The sequence below is a fragment of the Zootoca vivipara genome, chromosome 6 (genome assembly GCF_965207765.1).
Source record: "Zootoca vivipara chromosome 6, rZooViv2.hap1.1, whole genome shotgun sequence".
Classification (NCBI taxonomy): Eukaryota; Metazoa; Chordata; class Lepidosauria; order Squamata; family Lacertidae; genus Zootoca; species Zootoca vivipara.
Window position 1 is genome coordinate 59,973,985 of NC_142589.1, and position 21,620 is coordinate 59,995,604.

Genomic DNA, 21,620 nt, shown 5'->3' on the forward strand with positions numbered 1-21,620 from the left:
GGCCCTCAGTTCTGTCGGTGGTGGCACATCAATTGATCATTTATGTGTTTTGGTTTGCATTTTGTTTTGGAAGTCCAAATTAGACAGTTTATAGCAGGTCAGACTGTTTCACCCTCTAGTCCAGTGTTGTCTACTCTGACTGGCAGCATCTCCCCAGCATCTCAGACAGAGGTCTTTCCCATTACCTACTGAGGTATGGGGAACGCTTGGACCTCAAGGTTCTGCTGAACTTCAACTCCCATCAGCCCCAGCAAGCATGACCAAAGGCTAGGGATTATGGGGTTGTAGTTTAGCAACTCTTGGAGGACCAAAGGTTCCTCACACCTAACTGTGATGGCGTTATTGTACAGATGGCACTAGACTTGGTTATGCCTGGGTGGGGTTGTTGCTGTTTCATCCTTGTTGGAGAGAGAGAATAAAGTCAATTGCATAGCTTCTTGGCTGGTGTGTCCTGTGGGCCTTCCATGACAAGTGTGCTGCATACCACTCAACCATCCCGGACACCCTGGAACTACAGAAACCATTACCGGCTTCTGATTGCTACCCAGAATTTTTTGGTCTGGCGTTCTGGCGCAAGTCAGCTGGCTTGTGCCCGAGCTCTAGACTGAAAGACACTCGCTCTAGTGTGAGTCAGCTGGTTCCTGCCAGAGCACTGGACCAAAAGATGCTCATTTTTTTGTCTCGCGAGACAAAAAAAAGCTTATTTTGCAAGAGTGCAGGATCAAAAAATGAGCATCCTAATTTTGGTCCCCCGGATGTTGGAGGGTATGGTGGTGTTGTGCATAGAGTGTAGGACCTGAGAGATCAGGGTTCAACTCCCCATTTGGCCATGAAGCCAAATGAAGCCAGGGTGACCTTGGGGCAGTCATCGCCTCTCAGCCTAACCTACCTCAAATGGTTGTGTGAATTAATTGAACCATGTACTTCACCTTGAGCTCTTTAGAGGAAGAAGTGGGATATAACTGCAACAAACAAAGGTCTCTGTAGAGGAACACTTTCCCAATCCCTTATCTTCATGTGAGGAAAACTTTGACCTGCTTAATTTTGCAGGACTTCTGTTATATGCACAGAAACCAGGGCAGAGAAAAAAGGGCTAGTGAAGTTGTCAACTGATAAGAGAAAAACATCCCTGGCTTCTTCAGTGCTTTTAAGGATAGCTTCTTCTACAGAAAAAGAATGCCAACCAGCAAAGCTTTCTGGTTACATCACACATGCTTGTGATTGTGGATCAAGTTGCTGGTAAAGAGAGAGGAGCAGGGGCTAGTGAATAAGTTGGCAGCCTTAAGACATGGGCTTCCAACACCCCATATAAACATATGATGTATGAGTCTGCCTAATGGATGTCCTTCTGCCACTCCTATGAGTTGTTGCAGACTGGCTAGCCCACCCTAGAATTAATTGAGGAACATTGACTCCGAGCATTTAATCCTCTGCTGCAAAGCTAAATAATTGAAACTCTTTCCTCAGGCATCCCTTTCTGTGTGGGAAAAAAATCTCATTACTGCACCGCTGGAGTACTGGGGCTGTTGCAGAACATGACACCTCCAGGCTCTCCTCCTTCCCTTGATGATTCAGAAGAAGCCATCCTCTGTTGCCCTTCCAGAGATCTTCTTCCCTCTAGAATTGTCCACATTTGTTGGTCGGCAATTCTCCCCGCTCCACAAGCCACTGACTCAGTCTGACCCTTGTGGAATAACTGCAGTTATTAGAGCTGCTGAAATGGCAGTGCAGCATTCAAGTTCAAAGGGCCTTGATGTGACTCCCTTCTGAGGCAAAGCTTACATTGGCTGACTCGTCTATATGGAGACGAGTCTGTGAAAACTTCCCTTGAGAAAGCAGAAATCAAGAAGAGGGAGGGAAGTTCTAGCTGAGAATAAAGTTGAAGAAACCATTTCCCCTCAAGGCACAAAGTCCAGCCTGGTCAGTGGATCTGAATGCAGACCTTGCTAGTGTCCCTATTTTCCAGGGACTGTCCGAGATTTATAAAAGCCGTCTCTGTTTCTGATTTGATCCCAGAATGCCCCACTTTCCCCTCAGGACGTCCCTATTTTCATCAGAGACAATACACTGTACATTGGTACCTCTGGATACGAACGGGATCCGTTCTGGAGCCCCGTACTCATCCAGAGCAGTACCTACCCTGAAGCGCCGAATCTGTGCATGCGCGAATCGCCGAACCCAGAAGTAACCCATTCCAGACTTCCGGGTTCGGCGCGTACGTAACCCGTGTTGTACGCAACCCTCAGCATTCGTCTCTAGAGGTATGACTGTATATGCATTTTTGACTATTTTGAACATAACTTGGCTGGGGAGCGGCATTGCAAAATTTGGAGAAGTACAAATGTCAAAGGATGACTGTGCTTTGCTTTGCCTATTGTTTTGGAAAGTGCAAATTGGTTAGGCTTGTCTTTAAAAGCCAACGGGATCAAATTGCTCATCCCCACACCTCTATAATTAGGTCAGAGAGAGGTGACAAATTCTAGGGGGTGAGGATGGTAGTGAGGTGGCAGAGGAGAGAGCTGTGTGCTTTATGTCATACCTCCTGCCCTGATCCTCTTAAGGTAGCCTGCTGCCCTCGGTCTGGTTGGGGAGATGGGGCATTTTATCCTTTCCTTCGTGTCCTTTGCCCCAGGCAGCAAAATGTTTTGGGCAAGACATGACTAGATGGACTGGTAGCATGTTGGGGTGATGGAATGCACTGGAACTGCAGTGCTTCAAAATGAAGGTGGGGTGAAATAAAAGTTTCTTGAAGATTCCCTTTGGTTAAACTCCCTGCATATAGAAGCCAGCAAAGTACACAAAAAAAGGGGCCAGAGCACCCCTTTCAACTTTTTTTGTTGTTTGCATGGATTTGTCTGCTTTTAATATGGTAGAATCATTTAAAAGTTGAGACCTTCACCAAGGTGATATGGCCCACTCTCTTGTCTCATTCTGCTTTATGTGTAATAGACCTATGGTCTTTAAGACGTCAGCCTGTAGGTGGAAGTTCACCATTTGCTAATGTTTCCTAGCATTAGAAATGAAACAGAAAACCCTCCCTGTGAATAGGAAAGTAGCACAGCAAGGAATTGACTGTGCTGGCCCCTTTCTATCTAATGACCCAGTTTATCATATAGGGGAGCATTCAAAAACTATGCCTCACACCTGCGGCAACCCAAGGTGGCCATCTCCTTAGCTCCATGTTTCCTAAAGGTTTCCCCCCACAGACCACTGGAAAATTGCTGAGGACTACTTAAAGACTTTTCTGCCATTCTCTGCAATGCTCTGTGCTTTTAAATTGTATTTTTGTGGCCTCCTTGATTTCTTCTATGTTGCATTTTACTGTACTACAATTTGAATTGCACAGGATTCAAACTGTAATGCAATAAAATAGCTCAGTTGGTAGAGCATGAGACTCGGGGTTGCAGGTTTGATTCCCACATTGGGCAAAAAGATTCCTTTGGTTTTAGGTGGCTGGACTAGATGACCCCCCATGGTCCCTTCTAACTCTACAGTTCCATGATTCTATAAGAACTCAAACAATACAAGTACAATTAAAAAGCAATCTGAATATTTAGTTCCATCTTCACAAATCCACAGACTGCTGTGGACCACCTGTATGAAGCTCACGGACCACGGTTTGGGAATTCCTGCCTTTGATTTGCCAAAATATATTTTCTGATGCTGGCAGTGTGGATTGCTTTTTGGGACATCTAAGATGGCAGCCACCTGGAGCCAGTTGGAGCTCAGCAGACTGTGCAGTGGCAGCAGCAATTCTGGGCTGGGTGGCAGCAGTGGAGGCCTGGTTGGCTGGGGGCTCAGGAGGTTGCCATCAGTGGCGCAATATTGAGATTGAGGCCCACTCTAGCCTGGGGCTTTGGCACATGGGAGGGGAGCAGTTCCTGAACTGCCACACCTTGCGAAGTCATATTTACGGTAACCATCTCTAGTTGGTAAACCAGTAAACTGGGAGTTAATTAAGAAAGTCTGCTTAACCCAGCGATTTTTAAACTCTCTGGGGTAGGAAGCCTAGCTGAGCCAAAAGCTGGCGGATAGTGGTACAGAGAAGGTTTGCGAAGTCCTTCAGTGTACAAAAGGGAGCCTCTGATGTTTTCTTCTGCCCACTCCCCTCTAATTGCCTCTTTCACTCTTAAATCAAGCTCCAAGAAGCTCAGATCAACTTGGAACGGAAAGTTCCTACAAATAATGGTCACACCCTGGGGGAGTGTTTCCTCTCCCAGAAGCTGTGATAAAAAGGTGGCTCTGTGCTGTGTGGCTGCACTAGAAACATATTTCCGTTAGTCAAGACTGTGAAGCAAAATTCTCACCGTTTGAGTGTTTCTTGTGGTTTCTTCTAAATGCAGCTATGGGGCATGCAGCAGTGTGCAGAAGGAGGGTCGAAATAATTGCTAGGCGTCAGAAAGAACTCTCATTTTTAACTGAGATCCCAAGGCTCAGCAGCACATGGGCTGTATTTAAAGCACAAACAACAGATACACACACACCAGGCAATCTGACCTAGGCTCTTGGGTTCACAAAAATGTCCATCAAACAAACAAACAAACAAAACAGGCCTGGGTTCTGTCATGTGCCTAGTTCTCATGGAGGTGGTAAATCTGGGTGAGGTCTGTATTTGAATTGCAGGAAGGAACTTGCGTGATTTAAAAATTCCTCCATATAAACAGAGTCCATGAACCTATAAAACTAGTATGCCTGGATTCTACCACACAGGTCCCCAGGAAATCTTAGGGAAGTGTGTGTGTTGCTGAGGTGCTCAGATCCTGCTTGTTGGCCCTAACATGGGAATCTGGTTGGCCACTATGAGAAAGGATGCTGGATTAATGGGCCACTGGTCTGATGCAGCCGGCAGGCTTTTCTTGGCTCCTCCTACCCCTCTTCATCCTGCTTGACATAATTACTGGCATTTGGACAGTGTAAATAACAAATCTAGTTAAATTCCACTGGTCTCTGCCTGCCCTCCCCCTGAAGTCCAGGGTGGTGTTTGGTCGGTTGGGATTAATGCCTCAAGTGTGGTGAGATAAGAAGTGGTAAAATTATCAGCCTTAATTTGCCTCTGCACCTTGGTCTTTTGAATGGGGTCTGCCATTGCCTAACTTGCTTACTAGTAACACAAAGCAAATTGAGCACATTTGGTCTAATCCTGCAAGGGAGATGCGTACATGAAAGCAGCTGGTTTGTGCCTGGATCAACTTGCTGGATATGGAACTGCATTATGTACTCCTCATCTGGAATGCAGGATGCACCCCCATCTTCTGCATGGCATGATGTAGATCAGGCATGGGGAACCTTTGTCCCTGCAGATGTTGCTGAACTACAACTCCTGTCATCCCTGGCCATTGGCCATGCTTGCTGTAGCAGATGGCAGCTGTAGTTCAGTAACATCTGCAAGGACAAAGATTCCCCACACCTGATGTAGATGCTCAGTGGCACAAAGCTTCAGGTTCCTCTGTATGGTACCTCAGATAGATGACAACAGGCCTCAGTAGAATCCTTTTGCCACCCGCTGGCACCCCCATCACCCCAACTAGAAAAATCTCACTGGAGCCAATACTTCCCAGGCTTTTTGCATCTCCAGTGATTCACCATTCCTATCTACCTTGCAATGTGAAAATGTGCATGCGGTCCCATCCCACTGGTCACGTGCAACAACACAAATGTCTCAGGGGCCCTTGGACTGCAGTGCTCCATTTATCACAAGCTCCACCTCCACCTCCTTGAGCCCCCTTCCCATTTTAGCCTTCCAAAGCCAGTAGTTAAGGGGGACTACCATGGAAAGTAGCGGGTCTGGGTCCCTGTAACAACCCTCCCTAATAATTCTAGGATTTTTTAATGGGGGAAATGTGGTGAGCAGAATGAGTCTGAACTTTTCGTCACGCTAGGCATTCAACCTTCAAACAGCAGCAGCAATGTCACCCAGATTTTTTTTATTTAATGTATTTATATCCCACCTTTCTCCAAGTTGTGATTCAACTTGGAAAGATAATACACTACTAGTCTTGATGTACTGCTATGACCAGAGGCATACACAGGCTCCCTTGCACCTTTGGCAAGGAGTTATATCAGTGCTCCCTGTGTCTTGAGCCCTTGGCAAGGAGATGTATCGGCATGGAGAGGCGTGATTGTTGTGCCTATCCCTGGCTATGACTGCTGCCATTTTTCAGACAACAATGTAGAAACTTACAGGCATTTGCTCTCCACCAGAAGTCCACTCCTCAGTGCAGTGTAATGGGCATGTGGAATCTGGAATCATATACATGATTGGTGAGGAATTGAATCTGGCCTCTGTACATTCAGATATCCCCATTCACTTGAGTGGAAGGAGCATCACTGGGTAAGAGTCAACAGCCAAGAGCCAGTTTCTCCATCAGTAACCGTACATTTATTTATTCCACATGGCAAGGCATTAAAATGATTACACGCAACACCTAGCAATATCATCATGTATATCTGATAAAGAACATGGACCTTTTTATTTGTCTTCTAGGAAAGGGAAATGCAGCGCTAACCACTCTGCCATGGTTGGCTCAGCTCCCAAGAATCCGCAAGACGAGGCTGATGGAATGAGAGGCCATTTTGCTGTTGATGCAGAAAGCACAGGTGGAGAATCACCATTTTGCATCAAGTGAGAGTAGCCGCCCAGGTGGAAGGGCAAGAGGTGGCAAGGTAAGCTTGTTTAAACATACAAAAACAAAACACCTTTCTGTGTTTTCACCAAACTTTGGTTTGGGACTGTAGAACAGAATCTGCATCCCAGATGGTTAGAAGTGCTACATGTAAAAGAAGTAGGGAAGGCTACATTTTAAAACAGAGCTGCCAGTGAACAGGGGTGGAATACTGTGCAGACCCTCACCTTTTAAATATTATTAACACATTTTAAAATATTCATAATCAAAATCAGAAAAAAGAAAGGACAAACAAACAAAAACAAACCAGTCTCTGCTGTGTTAAACACAGATTGCAGAGTTTGGGTTTTTTTTTAAAAAAAGAATTCTAGTCAAATTATTATTCTGTTTAAAAAGCAACCAACCAATTAAAAACCTTCCACACACAAGTTCTAAGAAATAGGATCCTTCAGCAACATATTTTTTAAAAGAATTATATTATTATAACAAATAAAGACCAAAGTAGATTTATTCTTTTTACAGTTAAATATTCCTTGAACCAAACAAAATATTTTACTGTACAAGCAATTGTGCATTTCATTTTTTTTAAAAAAAGAAGCATATTATAGTGCAAAGCATAAAATAAAATAAAATCCTCCAGGTCAAATATTTTTGACCGCTTTCATAAAACACGTGTTTTTATTCACACCTGTGCATGACAATCCATCATTAACTTGAAAGGGTTGGGCTGACAGAGGTTGTACTTCCTAATGTGGTTTACAAGTGCATCTTGAGAACACACTTGAATGTTTTTGGTTTTTCCTCTTTGAGAAAAACCATCAAGGCTCTATTAGAGGCAGCCAGCAGTTACTAACAACAAGCTCTCACCAAAAGAATTTGGGGTTGTTCATTTTACACCAGATGCAAATGCACATAATGGGCTTGTCAAATGTGTGATGAGCCATATTAATATGTAGTGACCTATATAGAATGTAGTTTAACATGAGCACAGAGGGATGATTATAGAACCCAACAAAGTCCTCCGTTTTTTTCCTTTCCCTTCCTGGACATACACCCCACCACACACCATAGCACATTGGTCATTATTCCAAATGGGGACCACCGTACTTCCTGTGTCTTCCCTTCCACCAACGGAAGGGCTGTGTGTGTGCACTTGATGTTATCTGGTCTCGGCTGTACGATGATGAAGTAATTGCAGTCTCCCATTTGAGGTCAGTGGGGTAGTAGAGAGGAGGGGAGACCTTTTCAGAGCTGGAGTGATGCTGCCGTGTGCTGGAGCATGGGTTAAGTGATAAATCCAACTTGCTCTGTGGAAGTGAATGAAGTGATAACAAGGCTTTCAAGTTGGCTTGTGACAGATTAGCATAGAGGAAATCAGAAAATGAAGAACATAACCAAGCAGAGGTTGGAGACTTCTTTCCTTTCCTTTGATAAGGTTTCTACTTCATGCTAGCAGTTTAAATTATAATACCTCTTTGCAAGATTGTTTGCATTTCTAATAAAAAGCTAAAGGTGCATTTCAGCTGGTATAAGATCTTTTGCTTAAGTTCAATGTGTTTTGCACTTGAATCTAAGCAATCAAAATAAGCACCACTGGATTCAATGGAGCTTACTCACAGGAAATTCTGCAGAGAACTACAGTCATGCTGTTCCTAATAAACTGGGAGCTGACATGATGGGCTCTGGTGCTTCAAAATGTTCCACTGCACTATTGTTTCACGTGATGCCTGGCATGTGCAGAGGAAGGAGGAGTCCTTTACGCCCTGTCATGATCCCACTATGCGTGCATGGTGACGGATCATGCCTTTGCTTTACAACCTCTGTTAAAATCAGCAATAAGATACTTGTTCACATTTCTAATACCTGCCTACCTAAAAGCAACTCTTGTCAGAACCTGGGCTGCATACCTAGGAGTTTAAAGTGGGACCGTATAGGCTCTAAACATATCTACATGGTCTTCTGATGATAGATCACTGGGCTCCATCAAGCTCAGTATTGTCTATACTGTCTGGCAGGGTTTCAGACAGGGAGTCTTTCACAGCCCTGCCTGGAGATGCCTGCAGGGACTGAAGCTGGGACTTCCTGCTTGCCTAGCAGATGCTCTACTACTGAGCCACAGGCCTTCATCATGATCTGGCACGTACTGTGGTGGTAAACTGGTGTCTGGGTCATACCACATCAGGCTGCTGGTCGGGGTTTCAATGACTGAAGGCTCCTCTATACCAAAATATTCCATCTGTATAGAAAACAAGGAGGATGTTCACAAGAAAGAACAGGAGTGTTGCTGCTAGCCCTGGCCCTGACACTGACATGCTCATTAGCATAGGGACATAGGAAGCTGCCTTATACAGGAGAGGTGTGAGTACATCTCTCAGTTCAGTTCACTGCATTTCCACATTAGTTTGCTTTCACCAGCATATGAGTGCTCATTTCTGAGCAAATTTCATGATGCACACTTTCCCTAAATATACACATTTTTGTACAATTTTTTTTGAAAACCGAATCACAAAAAATAAGACAAGCATGGATTTTGAAAGATACCTGTGTTTCAGTCCATGTAGCGTTTTGGGAAGTGTGAATTAGATAGGGTTTGCATTGAAATGTGAACTGAACTGGATTTCTCCCGCTTCCCCAGGACCATTTGATTCATTTAGCTCAGTGACTGGCAGGGACTCTACAGGGTTTACAACATTTGTCTTTCCAACCCCTTCTCAGTTAAGGCCTGAGATTGAACACAGGATTTTCTGCATGCAAAGCATATACAGTACTCTGCTGCTGAGCTGCACTCCTTTCCTTCTGGGAGGGTCGCACAGTCTGAAGGGCCCCAATGCATGTTCTGGTGCATGCCCAATAGGGCTGCTCTGTGCAGCTGACAAGCCTTGGCCAATCAGGATTCCTGATTGTGTGGAACAGACCAAGAGCTATTGGGTCCTTTCAGACTAAAGGTGTATCTTAGTCTTTTGAAAGGCTTCTGGACGAGTGTGGCCAATGGCACCATCAGTGTCAGGGGAGGGCAGATTCATTCCTCATTTATTCACTGGATTGTGAGGGGCTTTTCTTGTGAACAGCCCTTAGATGCTAGGTTCTAGTCAACCTTCCCTCTGATTAGTGATGGAAGGTTCTGTCAATATTGGCACTCTCAATTTCTCATTTTCCCAATTTTACATTCAGTTCTTCATATTCATGAAGCGATTTCTGATTATTATTATTTATAAATCCTCATGAAAATTCACCAGCATTTTTGTTTTGACTAATTTGACATTTTCCAAGCAATTTCCCCTAATGCATTTTTGTATGTTATTTTCACTAATAAATTAATTTCCACACACACTTTCCCATAATATATGCATTTTTATAATATTGTTTGGTTGTAGAGCTGCATCACAAAATTCAGATAAGTGCAAATATTTACGGATGACTGCATTTTGGTTCTCTTATTGCTTCAGAAAGTGCAAATTTGATATATTCAACTTTAAATATGAACAGAATCAAATTTCTCCTCCATACCTATCCCTGATATGCTGGTTTTCTTCTCCCAGAAATGCTTTATTTTAGTGAGAGACCATCTAAACACAAGTCCCCAGCAGCAGTCTAAAGTGGTACACCTCAGACACAGGTTTAATATTTTAATGAGAAGCAGAGCTTTGTCCTTGGTAGAGCACAACATGCACAGGGCAACTGGGTGATGAATGCATAGGCTCATAAAGGAAGCTGGAATCATACCATTTGTCTGTCTGGTGAAGACGAAAGGCTAGATTCAGCCCCAAAACTAGAGAAAGGCTAATTTAGGGATGGGCTAGATTTGATTTCTACATCAGTTTGTAAATTCTTTTTAAGTCCTTATGAAAATTCATCAACATTTTAGTCTGAATTTCTATTGTCTTTGTGATTTTGCCTGATATACACAATGTTGTAATTCAATTTCCCATGATATAATGCATTTTTGCAAGTTAATTTCACTAATATTAGCATTTTGATGGACTCTTTATGCATTTTGTACACTTCACCTGTTGGAGAACTGCTTTATAAAATTTGGAGACATTCAAATTTTGAGGGATGACAGTGTTTTGGTTCTTGTATTTTTTCAAAAAGTGCAAATTACGTAAATTCACCTTTAAATGTGAAATTGAATTTCCTCCCCACCCCTACCTACAACCAGGGGCATTGGTAGGGGGCCCAGGGCGTCTGAGCCCCAGGTCTTTTGCACTGGGTCCCAAATCTCCACCTCCTTTCCTCTCCCCCCCCCCAAATGAAATAAAAACAAAGCCTTGTTTGATGTTGCTTCTTGGGCAGTTAGCTGAGTACGCTGCTGGTAATACCCTATGCATTTACCATTATAATTTGCTCAGAAATTTCTATTTATGTATATAATGTAGCAAATGCAATTTTGTGCCAGGAACCTGTTCCTTGAGTACCTAGCAAAATCCCTGCCCACAACCCCCTCAGGAACAGATCACCAGCATGATTCCAGCTGCTTTCACTGCTTCTGGATCACTCCTGTTGTGATGCAGTATGTGCTGCCATTCATGACTCCTCACCCCACCAACTGAATCTGGCGTATTCAGAGTGGTGGTTAAATGGCCATATAGGTTCATGGCTGGTGTACAATATTTTGGTAGTATAAACCAGGAAATTCAAAATAGCACCCATTCCCAGCACTAAATTAACTGCAGTCACAATCCTCTGAGAAGCTCCTCCCCCTGGCGTATGAGCCCTACTAAAAGATTAAGCAACTGCATTCACCTCAATGGAACTTGTGTAGGAGAACTTTCCAGCATATCCTGACATTCCAGATTCGCCACCTGATGTGACTACCTTATGCTGCCTCCCGATAAGGCCACCACTGTATGGTAGAAAGAGTGTGGTGCAGGACTTGGTGACATTCTGGTCCTGTCCTTATATTAACTTGGCTTTACATATCTTTCTCAACAGTATCCGAAGAACTAAACACCATTCATTCATTCATTCATTCATTCAGTCATTCATTCTTAAAATTTCATGACCTTTGAGATGATTGACTAGGGCTTTTCACACTCAGCCACAACACTACAAAGGAACAGAGCATTTCCAATCTGTACATTCCTATGTACATTACGTACACAATTGAGAGTTGTCAATGGGAACTTTAAGAAGAGAAAGGGAGGGTTTTGTTTTGAAATGTATACAAAGTTCAGCCCATCTCCAGTCTCCATTTGCTGAGTTAACTTAACAACCTATATTTTCTACAAGAGCAATGTGATGCGCATTGGGAAAAGGAAGGGTTTTCGACGGCTCCTTTTCATTGTCGCCTCCTTTCTAATGACCAACTAACATAGCACATGTTGGGCATTTTAATTCAGTTAGAGTGAAAGGCATCTGGTTTCCTAGTCCTCTTTCAGTACGGTCTCCAGACAGCTTCATCCATCCTCCCGGGAGTTGTCATGGCTGTAGGTGAGTTACTGTGGCTGCCATCCGCCTCAACGCCATCATTCTGATTGGCAAGGCTAGGATTAATTAAGTTATTTCCAGCTGATGCACTTGGGCAAGAGGGAAGCATCCTCGTTGGTGAGCGCTCTCCCCCCGCTACCATGGAGAACTGGTATGACCCGGATGATGTTCCATAGTACAAGTGGTAAGGGGAAGGGTTGGTCTGGAAAGGTCCACTCTGGTTTTGGGTGGAGCTGGGGTATGGTGGAGGAAGGTAGGTATGGTGGAACCGAGTGGTGGCGGGCATGCTGCTCATGCTGATGCCACCAATTCCAGTGGCGGAAGGTGAGGCTGTGTAAGGGAAGGCTGCCGACATTGCACCGGGGTAATGCATCCTGGTCTCGGTGAAGCCCGGTAATGCAGTAAAGGACCGGTCAAACTGGCGTGGGTCAGAGAACGGACTCAATTCAGATGTACCTGGTTTGGGGAAAAGAGAGAAAGGAGAGGAGAGAGAGGGTGTTACTGTGGGTTGGAGTTTTCAGCCTTCTCCTGGAACATGTGGCACAGTTCATTTTGTGAGTATAGGTCTGGGGTTCCCGTACCGTGGTCCACCACCTACCAGTAGTCCACAACCTGTGTTCAGGTGGTCTCTGCTATGTCTGTGGATTTGTGGTTGAACGCAAGAGACGGCATATCCATTACATTAAACATTCAGCTTGGTTTTTAATTGTATTTTTATCGCTTCTTGGGTTTCTCGTATCACATTTTCTTGTACTGCAATTTGAATTCTGTAGAATTCAAACTGCAATGCAATGAAATGCAATATATAAAAAGTAAAAGAAGCATTAAAAATACAATTAAACATCATACAGAATCTTGCACAGAGTGTTATAATTCCCACAACGGGCAGTTCTTAAAAATTCACAATATAATTAAAACCAGCGGTTAAGCTAAAATTACATGTGGAAACATACGGATGATCTTCAGCTGCCATGTCCTGTCAGTGCACAGATTTCCACTCACACAATGGGATTCCCCCCCTTCCTCTCCCACAACCCTCCCCAAATCTGCTCCCAGAGGGTTGGGAAAGTCCCTGAAACAGTTGAGGGGGCGTGCGGGGAGAGGAGGGGGAGAACGTTCTGTTGCACAAGCAGGGATCCTTGCAAAGATGGAATGTTCACATAGCAATACAGCAGTAAGTGGTCAGCCAAGACTCTCAGAAATTTCCAAAAGCTATGTCCACTTTTACATGTTTCATGCCTAAACAAAAAAGTTGTTAGCAGGCTCTGAAAAGAGCCCACAAACCCTCCTTCCCACTGTAAGATTCTATGAAATCAAGTTCGGATCACATTGGGGATAGGCAGTGGCTGAGCCTCTCTGTATATTTATAGAAACATACCCCACCTCCTCCTCCCCATTTGTGAAGGTATCATTTTAGTGCAGTGCGGTCCAGTCCAGGGCCCTCAACTCAGATGTGTGGGCGTGTGTATTAGTGATACGCTTGCTTCTATTCTAGCTTTTGGCCAGCACAATTGTAAACACAGGGAAAAAAATGTTTAGCTGTTCTCTAGGGCTGTGTAGTAAATAGACAGCACAGCCCTCTGACAGCGAGTCCCCAAGCTAGTCAGTCCATCTGCTTTGGCACACATATGCACACACAAACAGAGCAATGTGGAGGGAAATCTGGAGTCTATGCCAGGGTCTTCTGAGGCCTTCGTGTGGGTGGTCTGTTTGTGCTGATAGGCCCAAGGGACAGAGCTGATAAACACACAGTTGAAAGCTTGCTTACTGTAGGTCATGCTATTACTGGTTGGGTTTTTTTTGTTTTTTGCCTCTGAAGGCCTAATAAAAGAGTGAAGAAATGTAATTATTATTATTTTCTGTGCAGCAATATTTAACTGTGGAAAGAGGGGAAATGGCTGATCCAAGATGGATACTTTCTCAGCCCCACAATTGCAGAAGTTGCCCTACCGGTTTAATTGAGGTGACCATCTTTCATGTGGATTCCTGTTCTACATTAGCCATTTTAGGGCATCCACCCTATTTGTGTGAAGCAGAAAAATGCAGCAATGTTTGTTGGCCCTCCTGTTTCGGTCATATCCTTGCCACCTGGCCCTGCCGCCTTCCATGTATCAGGCGGGGAGGCCTGAAGAGGAAACCTGCTTCTATGTATGAAGGCTCCCTGCGTGGCTTAGAATTTGGATTCCACAGGATGTAGGACAGGCATCCCCAAACTGCGGCCCTCCAGATGTTTTGGCCTACAACTCCCATGATCCCTAGCTAACAGGACCAGTGGTCGGGGAAGATGGGAATTGTAGTCCAAAACATCTGGAGGGCCGAAGTTTGGGGGTGCCTGGTGTAGGATACTTTCTCATGCACAGGGGTACCAACTTGAATAACATATGGGGGCATGTAAGCCCCGCCACACATAATCACAAGATGCATACCATCTGAATGGCAGTACCCATCAACTGGGAGGCAGCCCCCTCAGATACTTTATGGGGGGCAAAGGGACATTGGCCCCTAGGTGCTGGCTCCTATGAGCATGTAGTCCAGACTACTTGACCTAGAACTTGTTCATTCAATATGTGGAAGAAGTCAGGCCCAGAGCACAGGGTGCTTGGTGCAATAGAGAGGCAGGCACTCTCTCTTGCCTGCAATTTTAATTGAATGATGGATAGAATGACTGAATAGAGGTAGAGTCTCTATTTCTTTGCCTAATGCAAATAAAGGTAAAGGTAAAGGGACCCCTGACCATTAGGTCCAGTCGTGACCGACTCGGGTTGCGCGCTCATCTCGCATTATTCACCGAGGGAGCCGGCGTATAGCTTCCAGGTCATGTGGCCAGTATGACAACGCCACTTCTGGCGAACCAGAGCAGCACACGGAAACGCCGTTTACCTTCCCGCTATAGCGGTTCCTATTTATCTACTTGCATTTTGATGTGCTTTCGAACTGCTAGGTTGGCAGGAGCAGGGACTGAGCAACGGGAGCTCACCCCGTCACAGGGATTCGAACCGCTGACCTTCTGATCAGCAAGCCCTAGGCTCAGTGGTTTAACCCACAGCGCCACCTGGGTCCCTAATGCAAATAGATGGGATCAAATGGATGCATTGATACCTGGTGATTCCTTCAAGACATACTCAGCCTCCAAAGATATAGAAGTAATGTGTCAAGGAGTTGCGGCCAATCACAAATCCCCTTTTCTCTTGCCAATGGGGACTCCCCACTCCCGCTGGGTCCGAGCTGCATGAAGGGTGGGGTGAAGAGGTAAGCCTCCATTCACCACATTTGACATTCTGATAAATACGTGCCTGCAATTAACAGAAAACAACATGCTACATACCTAGCAAATATCTAGTATGGCCCTTCTGGAGAAAGGGAACTGGGTGTTTGCTATTTATTCTAAGTAGGGATGGATGGATATGTCATTTTTGGTTTCTTTCAGTTTCCCATTCTTCCAACCTTCACTTCCCTGTACTTCTACACCAGTTTGCAAATACGTTTACCGTATTTATTTTAAAAAGTCATGAAAGTTAAGCCACATTTTAGTGTGAATTTCTCCTAAAATAGATGTTTTGTAACATTTTTGCCATATATACAAATTTTTGAAAGCAATATTCTCTAATGCAATTAATTTTCATATGTTACTTTCACTAATATATGCCTTTATGTGTTTACCATAGTATGTGCATTTTTGTACACATTAGTTGGCTGGAGAGCTGCACTGCAAAACTGAGAGAACCGCAAATTCTGAAGGCTTGCTCAAGGCCAGGGGTCAGCAACGTGTGGCTCATGGGGCGGATGCAGCCCACAAATACCATTATATTGGCCACTAAGATGCCCCCGAACTGAGCCACCCGCAGGACAGTCTCGAGCAGGTCGCGCGCCCTGGCACTGAGGGGCGGAGATCGCTCCAGCGCCCCCGCCCCCGAAGGGCGCAGCATGGCTTCCGCGCGGCGCCCTGCCTACCGGCCCGGCGCCCTGGTGCACCGCGCCGCCGGGGGTCTACCTAGAGCCGGCCCTGGCCACCCGCTCGGCGAGTCCCTGCGCGCTGCACTAAACCAGTGCAGCACGGTGTGGAGACTTGCCGAGCGGTGCTGGAAATCGTGTCTGTGCATGTCCAGGCGCCGAAAATTGCTTCTGCGCAGGGGCAATTTCCGGCACCTGGGCATGCGCAGAAGCGATTTCTGGCCCCGCAGACATGATTTCCAGCATCGCACTGCGTCAGTCCGGCCCACAGACAATCTCTGTGGGAGTGATCCGGCCCATGGCTGGTAAACCTTGCTGACCCCTGCTCAAGGCCTTGCGCTTGGGACCTTTGAAAGGCAAAGCATGCATTCTCCCAATAAGCTATAGCTCCCCTCCCAACATATTTAGGGGTTTACTTAGGGAATGGCCAGAGCTCAGTGGTAGAGCATCTGCTTTGCATGCAGAAGTTCCTAGGTTCAATTGCATCTTCAGGTAAGGCCAGGAAAGCTTCCTTGCCTGAAACCATGGCAAGCTGCTGCCTGTCACTGTAGACGGTACTAAGCTAGATGGGTCAGTGGTCTGACTCGGTATAAGGCAACTTCCAACTTATCAATATACCATACCTGTATTGTACCTTTCTCCTAACTGATAGCAGCTGGGGGGGGAGTATTGAAATTGGGTCAATGGAATTGCCTGTGTCGTGGTCCTGATCCAACCTGTCCCCCTTCTGGGATGATTTTAATAAAATAACTACTGGTAGGTGTTAAAAAATCCCATCATGGGCCTGCCATTTCACTACTAGTTTAGCCCTTAACTTAAAAAGGCGAAAAGCAAGGAGGAGAGGCTAGACCTGAGACTGATCTTGAGAAATAAATACTTATGATAATGTGATGTGCCCAACATGTTCCAACAATTATTTTCCTCAGGGCAAAAAAGACGTCTCTTATCTTGATAGCAGCCACCAAAGCAGTGTACTTGAAGAATGTTCTTTTATCGTAGGGCATCTTCCAAGCAAACTGTTTCAGCTGGGCATATCCCTATGTTATAATATTGCTCCCATCCTCCCCATTCACTAGTCTAAGATATTGCTCATATCTTTTCCTCTCTCTCTCTCTTTTTTTTGGTCTTTTTGGAGATGCCTCCCTTTTCTCTCTCTTTTGTGACTAACTTCATTTCCTCTGCTTGTTGCCCCTGTCCAAATCCCGATCTACATTTTGAGCTGATTCATGTTCTCATTGGATCCTGCCTGTGCTTTTGCTCCTACATCCCATCCTCCTCCTCCTCCTCCTCCTCCTTGGCAATGCAGCATTCAGGAATTCCAGGAGATGGATATCTTGAAATAAACGGCAGGCAGGCGCCATTTGCTGCTCGACAGCTTGAACACAGCAAAGGAAGGCCTTTACGCTGCTTCATTATATTTCATGTCGCCATAAATAATATTCCATAAAGAGCAAATTCAAATAAAAAGCTCAGGGCACATTTCCCCTTTTTGTTTTCCTCTCTAACACACTCTTAAAGTTTTTAGAGAGGCCAACTTTTATGAGTCTGAGCTTGCACCGCTTGGCAATTGCTGCCCGCTGCTAATATAAAAGCAACAGTGTAAATGTGTTAATTACCGTTGGCTTGCAAAACAAAACAAAAAGGAAGGGGGAGCTATGTAAAGATGCTGGAGGTAGGCTTTTGGTCTATGCATTTCCTCCTGTTACATGCAAAGAGGAAAACACGGCAGCTCCTAGTGCTGTTGCTGCCAAGAAAAGGGCTTCTTTATCAAAGTGAAAAAGAAATACAGCTGAGAAATATATCTGCCAATGCTGCTGCTTCTTGTTTTTAGAAAAAGCAAGCAAGTTTCTAATCCTCATGAGCTGTAGTCTTTAAGAATAATGTTTGTATTTTTTAAAAAACAATTTTCAAAACCTTTTTTTCAGCAAGCTAATCCACACATGTAAGTTTGACATGTTTTTAAATATGTGTTTTATAAAGTATATTTCTAAACTGCTGATTGTTTTTATTTCTAACATCTGATTTTATTTCTAACATCTGATTTGAATGTATATTTTATGTAAGCTGCTTAGAGGTTTTGAAGATTAGGTGCTATATACATTCTATTAACCATGCATACTAGCTATGGCTAGAGAAGTTAATGACAGAGCTCTGAATGGTTATTGAAATCAGGGAATGGTCAGGGCAGGTGTGCTTCTGGTTATCAGATGCTAGAGACCAGCAACAGCTTTGTCCAACATGACACTGCTTCAAAATAAAAATGGAACGTAAGAGGCTGCCTTATGCCATGTCAGACAATTGTTCCAACTAGCCCAATATTGTCTACACAAGCAAAAGGGAATCTGTGGCCCTCCAGGTGATGTTGGACCACAGCTCCCACCATCTCTGACCACTGGCTATGCTGGCTGGGGCTGATAGGAGCTGAAGTCCAACAACATCTGAAGGGCCACAGGTTCCCTTTCCCTGGCCTACGGTGTCTGGCAGTGCCTCTCCAGCCAAGGGGCAAAACCTTCTGCAGGCAAAACGTGCTTTGCCACTGGCTAGCCACTGCTGGAAACAGAATGTTGGACTTGATGAACCTTTGGGTAGATCCAGCAAAGCAATTCTTCATGCCACCCCAAGCTCATCATCCCAAGCAGAACAACATTCATAAGAACATAACAGCCAGTTCCCCAGGTAGTCCAGCATCCTGTTCTCACAGGGGCCAACCAGAAACCTATGGAAAGACAGCAAACAGGATCTGGGTGCAACAGCACTCCCCCCTCCTGTGGTTTCCAGCAACTGGTATTCAGAACCATTACTGGTTCCATAGGAGCCAACTTTTCCCAGTGGGGCTGAGGGAGCTTCACCTCCCCCAAATATTTGAGGGGACTGCCCCCCCCCCCAGTTTATATGCACTGCCATTCAAGTGGTGTGTGTGTGTATCATGTCATGTGATTATGAAGAGCGGAGCTTACCTGGGCCTCTCCAATATTTTATTCAAGTTGGCACCTCACTGGTTCTGACAGTGGAGGTAGTAGAGTCAATGTCAGGATGCCCTCAAAGCATCTAAGGCACTGTGTGCATTGTCTAAGAGGACACATTGAGATGTTTGCTTATCTCAAATGGACTTTTGTTGAAATAACAATTCTACTTGACCATGTACAATGCCTCTGTATAAATTATGCCCTGGTGAAGGCATTTGCTTGCAACACAGAGTGCATTCCTGCTTCAGAGAATAAACCACCCTAATTTTGTAGCTTTTGTTCTTTTGTTAATTAGATTTTGTGGGCAGCAACCTGTTTATTTAAATTTCTACTGCACAGCACTAGACTCTTTCAGGCACTTTAATATCACTAAGTGAGGAAGAAGAGGAGGATAAAGTTGATGAATAGGTACAGTCCTGTCCTGGGAGGAAAGTACTACATGATTCCCCCTTATTATGGGACAATATAGACTCTAAAGCAGGGCTAACCAACATGGTGCCCTCTAGAAGTTGTTGGACTCTGACTCTTACCATGTTTCACCATGTTGACTGGGGCTGACAGATGTTTAAGACCAACAACATCAGGAAGGCACAGGTTTCTGATCTGGAGCAGGAATACTATTCATTAAAATATATTTAAAAGTGTGTGTTCTTTCACAAATGAAAGAACTTCTCTGGATTTGAGGTCACTTTTCTCACACAAGGCTTTTCCACAGGAACCAACATTAGGCTGCCCCAAGCACCAAATCTTGAAGGGGGATAGTGGCAGTTTGAAGGCAGAGCTGTGTGGCTTCCTCTGCATCCCTAAAGCTAATCTGCTTAGGTACGGTGAGGAAACTGTCCCATTGTCAGTGTTGAAGTAAGATTCAACTATTGTTCTGATTGACTTCAGTACATAGTGTGTGTGTGTGTGTGTGTGTGTGTGTGTGTGTGTGTGTGTGTGCGCCATCTTGTTTGCCTCACAAAGCAAACTGTCTTGGGCCAGCCCTGTTTTCCACTAAGGCCACATCCGCTTGATATTAAAAGCAGAATCCTACGATTTTAAACAGCCATGACTTCCCCCAGAGAATCCTGGTAACAACTGTTTGTTAAGAGTCCTGGGAGCTGTTAGGAGAGCCCTTATTTCCCTCACAGAGCTACAATTCTCAAAGTGGTTAAATCAGGCATCCCCAAACTGCGGCCCTCCAGATGTTTTGGCCTACAACTCCCATGATCCCTAGCTAACAGGACCAGTGGTCAGGGATGATGGGAATTGTAGACCAAAACATCTGGAGGGCCGAAGTTTGGGGGTGCCTGGGTTAAATGGGCAGTCCTTCTACCCAGGGTACTCTGGAAATTAAAGCTCTGTGAGGGAAATACTGTAGTAATCTAAGTTCGGCACCCTTAACCTACTACAGTTCCCAAGATTCTTTGGCGGGGGAAGCCAGGACGGTTCAAGTGGCATCATAGTGCTTTAAAAGTATAGTCCGGATGTGGCCTCCAGCGTAAACAGCCCTTCTATGAGTGGAAAAGGCTTTCTGACTAAATAGGACATCTTTGAACATAAGAGCATAAAGAGAGCTCTGAAGGATCAGACCAAAGGCCTTTGTGGTCCAGCATCCTGTTTTCCATTGTGGCCAACCAGATGCCTCAGGGAAGTTCACAAGCAATTGTTCCTCAACCATTATATGTACTTAATAACAGTGTTAATAAGTGACAATGTGCTGCTCTTTAATGGTGCCTTAGGACTGTGGCCTGGAGCTTCTGCCTTGCTCTGCTTCACAGTGTGAAGCAGAATTAAAACCTCTTGTTACTCTTGTCATCTTTTCACTTCATCTGCCACTATAGCTGACAATGTCTCAAACCTGCCCCCCGCCCCCCCCTCTCTCACACACAGACTGAGCAAGAACCCACCAGTTAAATAATAATTTTTAAAAACGCCACAATTTTTTTATGGCTTCACCTCTGAAAAAAATACTATGGGCTGACTTTTAGATTTCATCTGCTCCCGTATTGCTTTCTTGAGGGCCCTTGCAATTCTGAGGGCGAGTATTTTCCTTGTCGTGCTGCCAATCAAAATATTTGAAGGAAATGTTTATTTTCTTCTCAAAATCGCACCAGCTGCTGCCTTAACTGAATAAGCCCATTTAGAGGTAATAATTTAACCATTGTGAGAGCAAAGCAAGGGCCCGCACACTCCAAATATCTGACCCGATCTATCAACGGAAATGGCAACACTTTGGATCAGGGAACTGGGAAGCAAGAATTTGTGTTCAACCAGAGGTCATCGTTCCGACTAGCGTAACACTGTTGCCACTTGGGGTTGGCCACACTCTCTGCCTTGCGGTGGTCAGTGATAACAAAAACAGAGTCCCAGTTTGCAACTTGCCCTGATTTCCCCACCTCCCATTTCACAGATGCGACTGACTTTCTTAAGCAACCTCAGGTTAGGAGCCAAGCAGCACGCAGATGAGTTTTCAAGCTTCTCCGTTCGCTTTCCAGGTCAAACAACCAAATCCAATAAAATGTCATCTCTGTTTTCATACCAGCCTTGGAGGAAACCTGACTTCACAGATTCCAAGAAGCAACAGCTTGAAGAAAGCTAAATTTTTCTGGGTCTTCCCTCTCCCCTTCTCCCAATATAGAAGCAAGCTAAGTGGAAGGGGGCCATTGCT

General features: G+C 44.8%; 1 protein-coding gene and 1 long non-coding RNA gene across 2 annotated transcripts in view; one reads left to right on the forward strand and one right to left on the reverse strand.

Moving 5' to 3' along the window:
* The window catches only part of LOC118086475 (uncharacterized), a 29,588-nt gene extending 22,706 nt beyond the window's left edge, over positions 1–6,882 (forward strand). The window contains exon 3 of the long non-coding RNA XR_015950608.1: positions 6,485–6,882. This is a non-coding gene — a long non-coding RNA (uncharacterized LOC118086475). The remainder of the gene's footprint in view (positions 1–6,484) is intronic.
* RUNX3 (RUNX family transcription factor 3) overlaps positions 6,357–21,620 on the reverse strand; it is a 133,044-nt gene continuing 117,780 nt past the window's right edge. Inside the window, exon 7 of the mRNA XM_060275800.2 lies at positions 6,357–12,506. Within this exon, the coding sequence (XP_060131783.1) occupies positions 11,998–12,506 (509 nt within the window). The 3' untranslated portion in view covers positions 6,357–11,997. The remainder of the gene's footprint in view (positions 12,507–21,620) is intronic.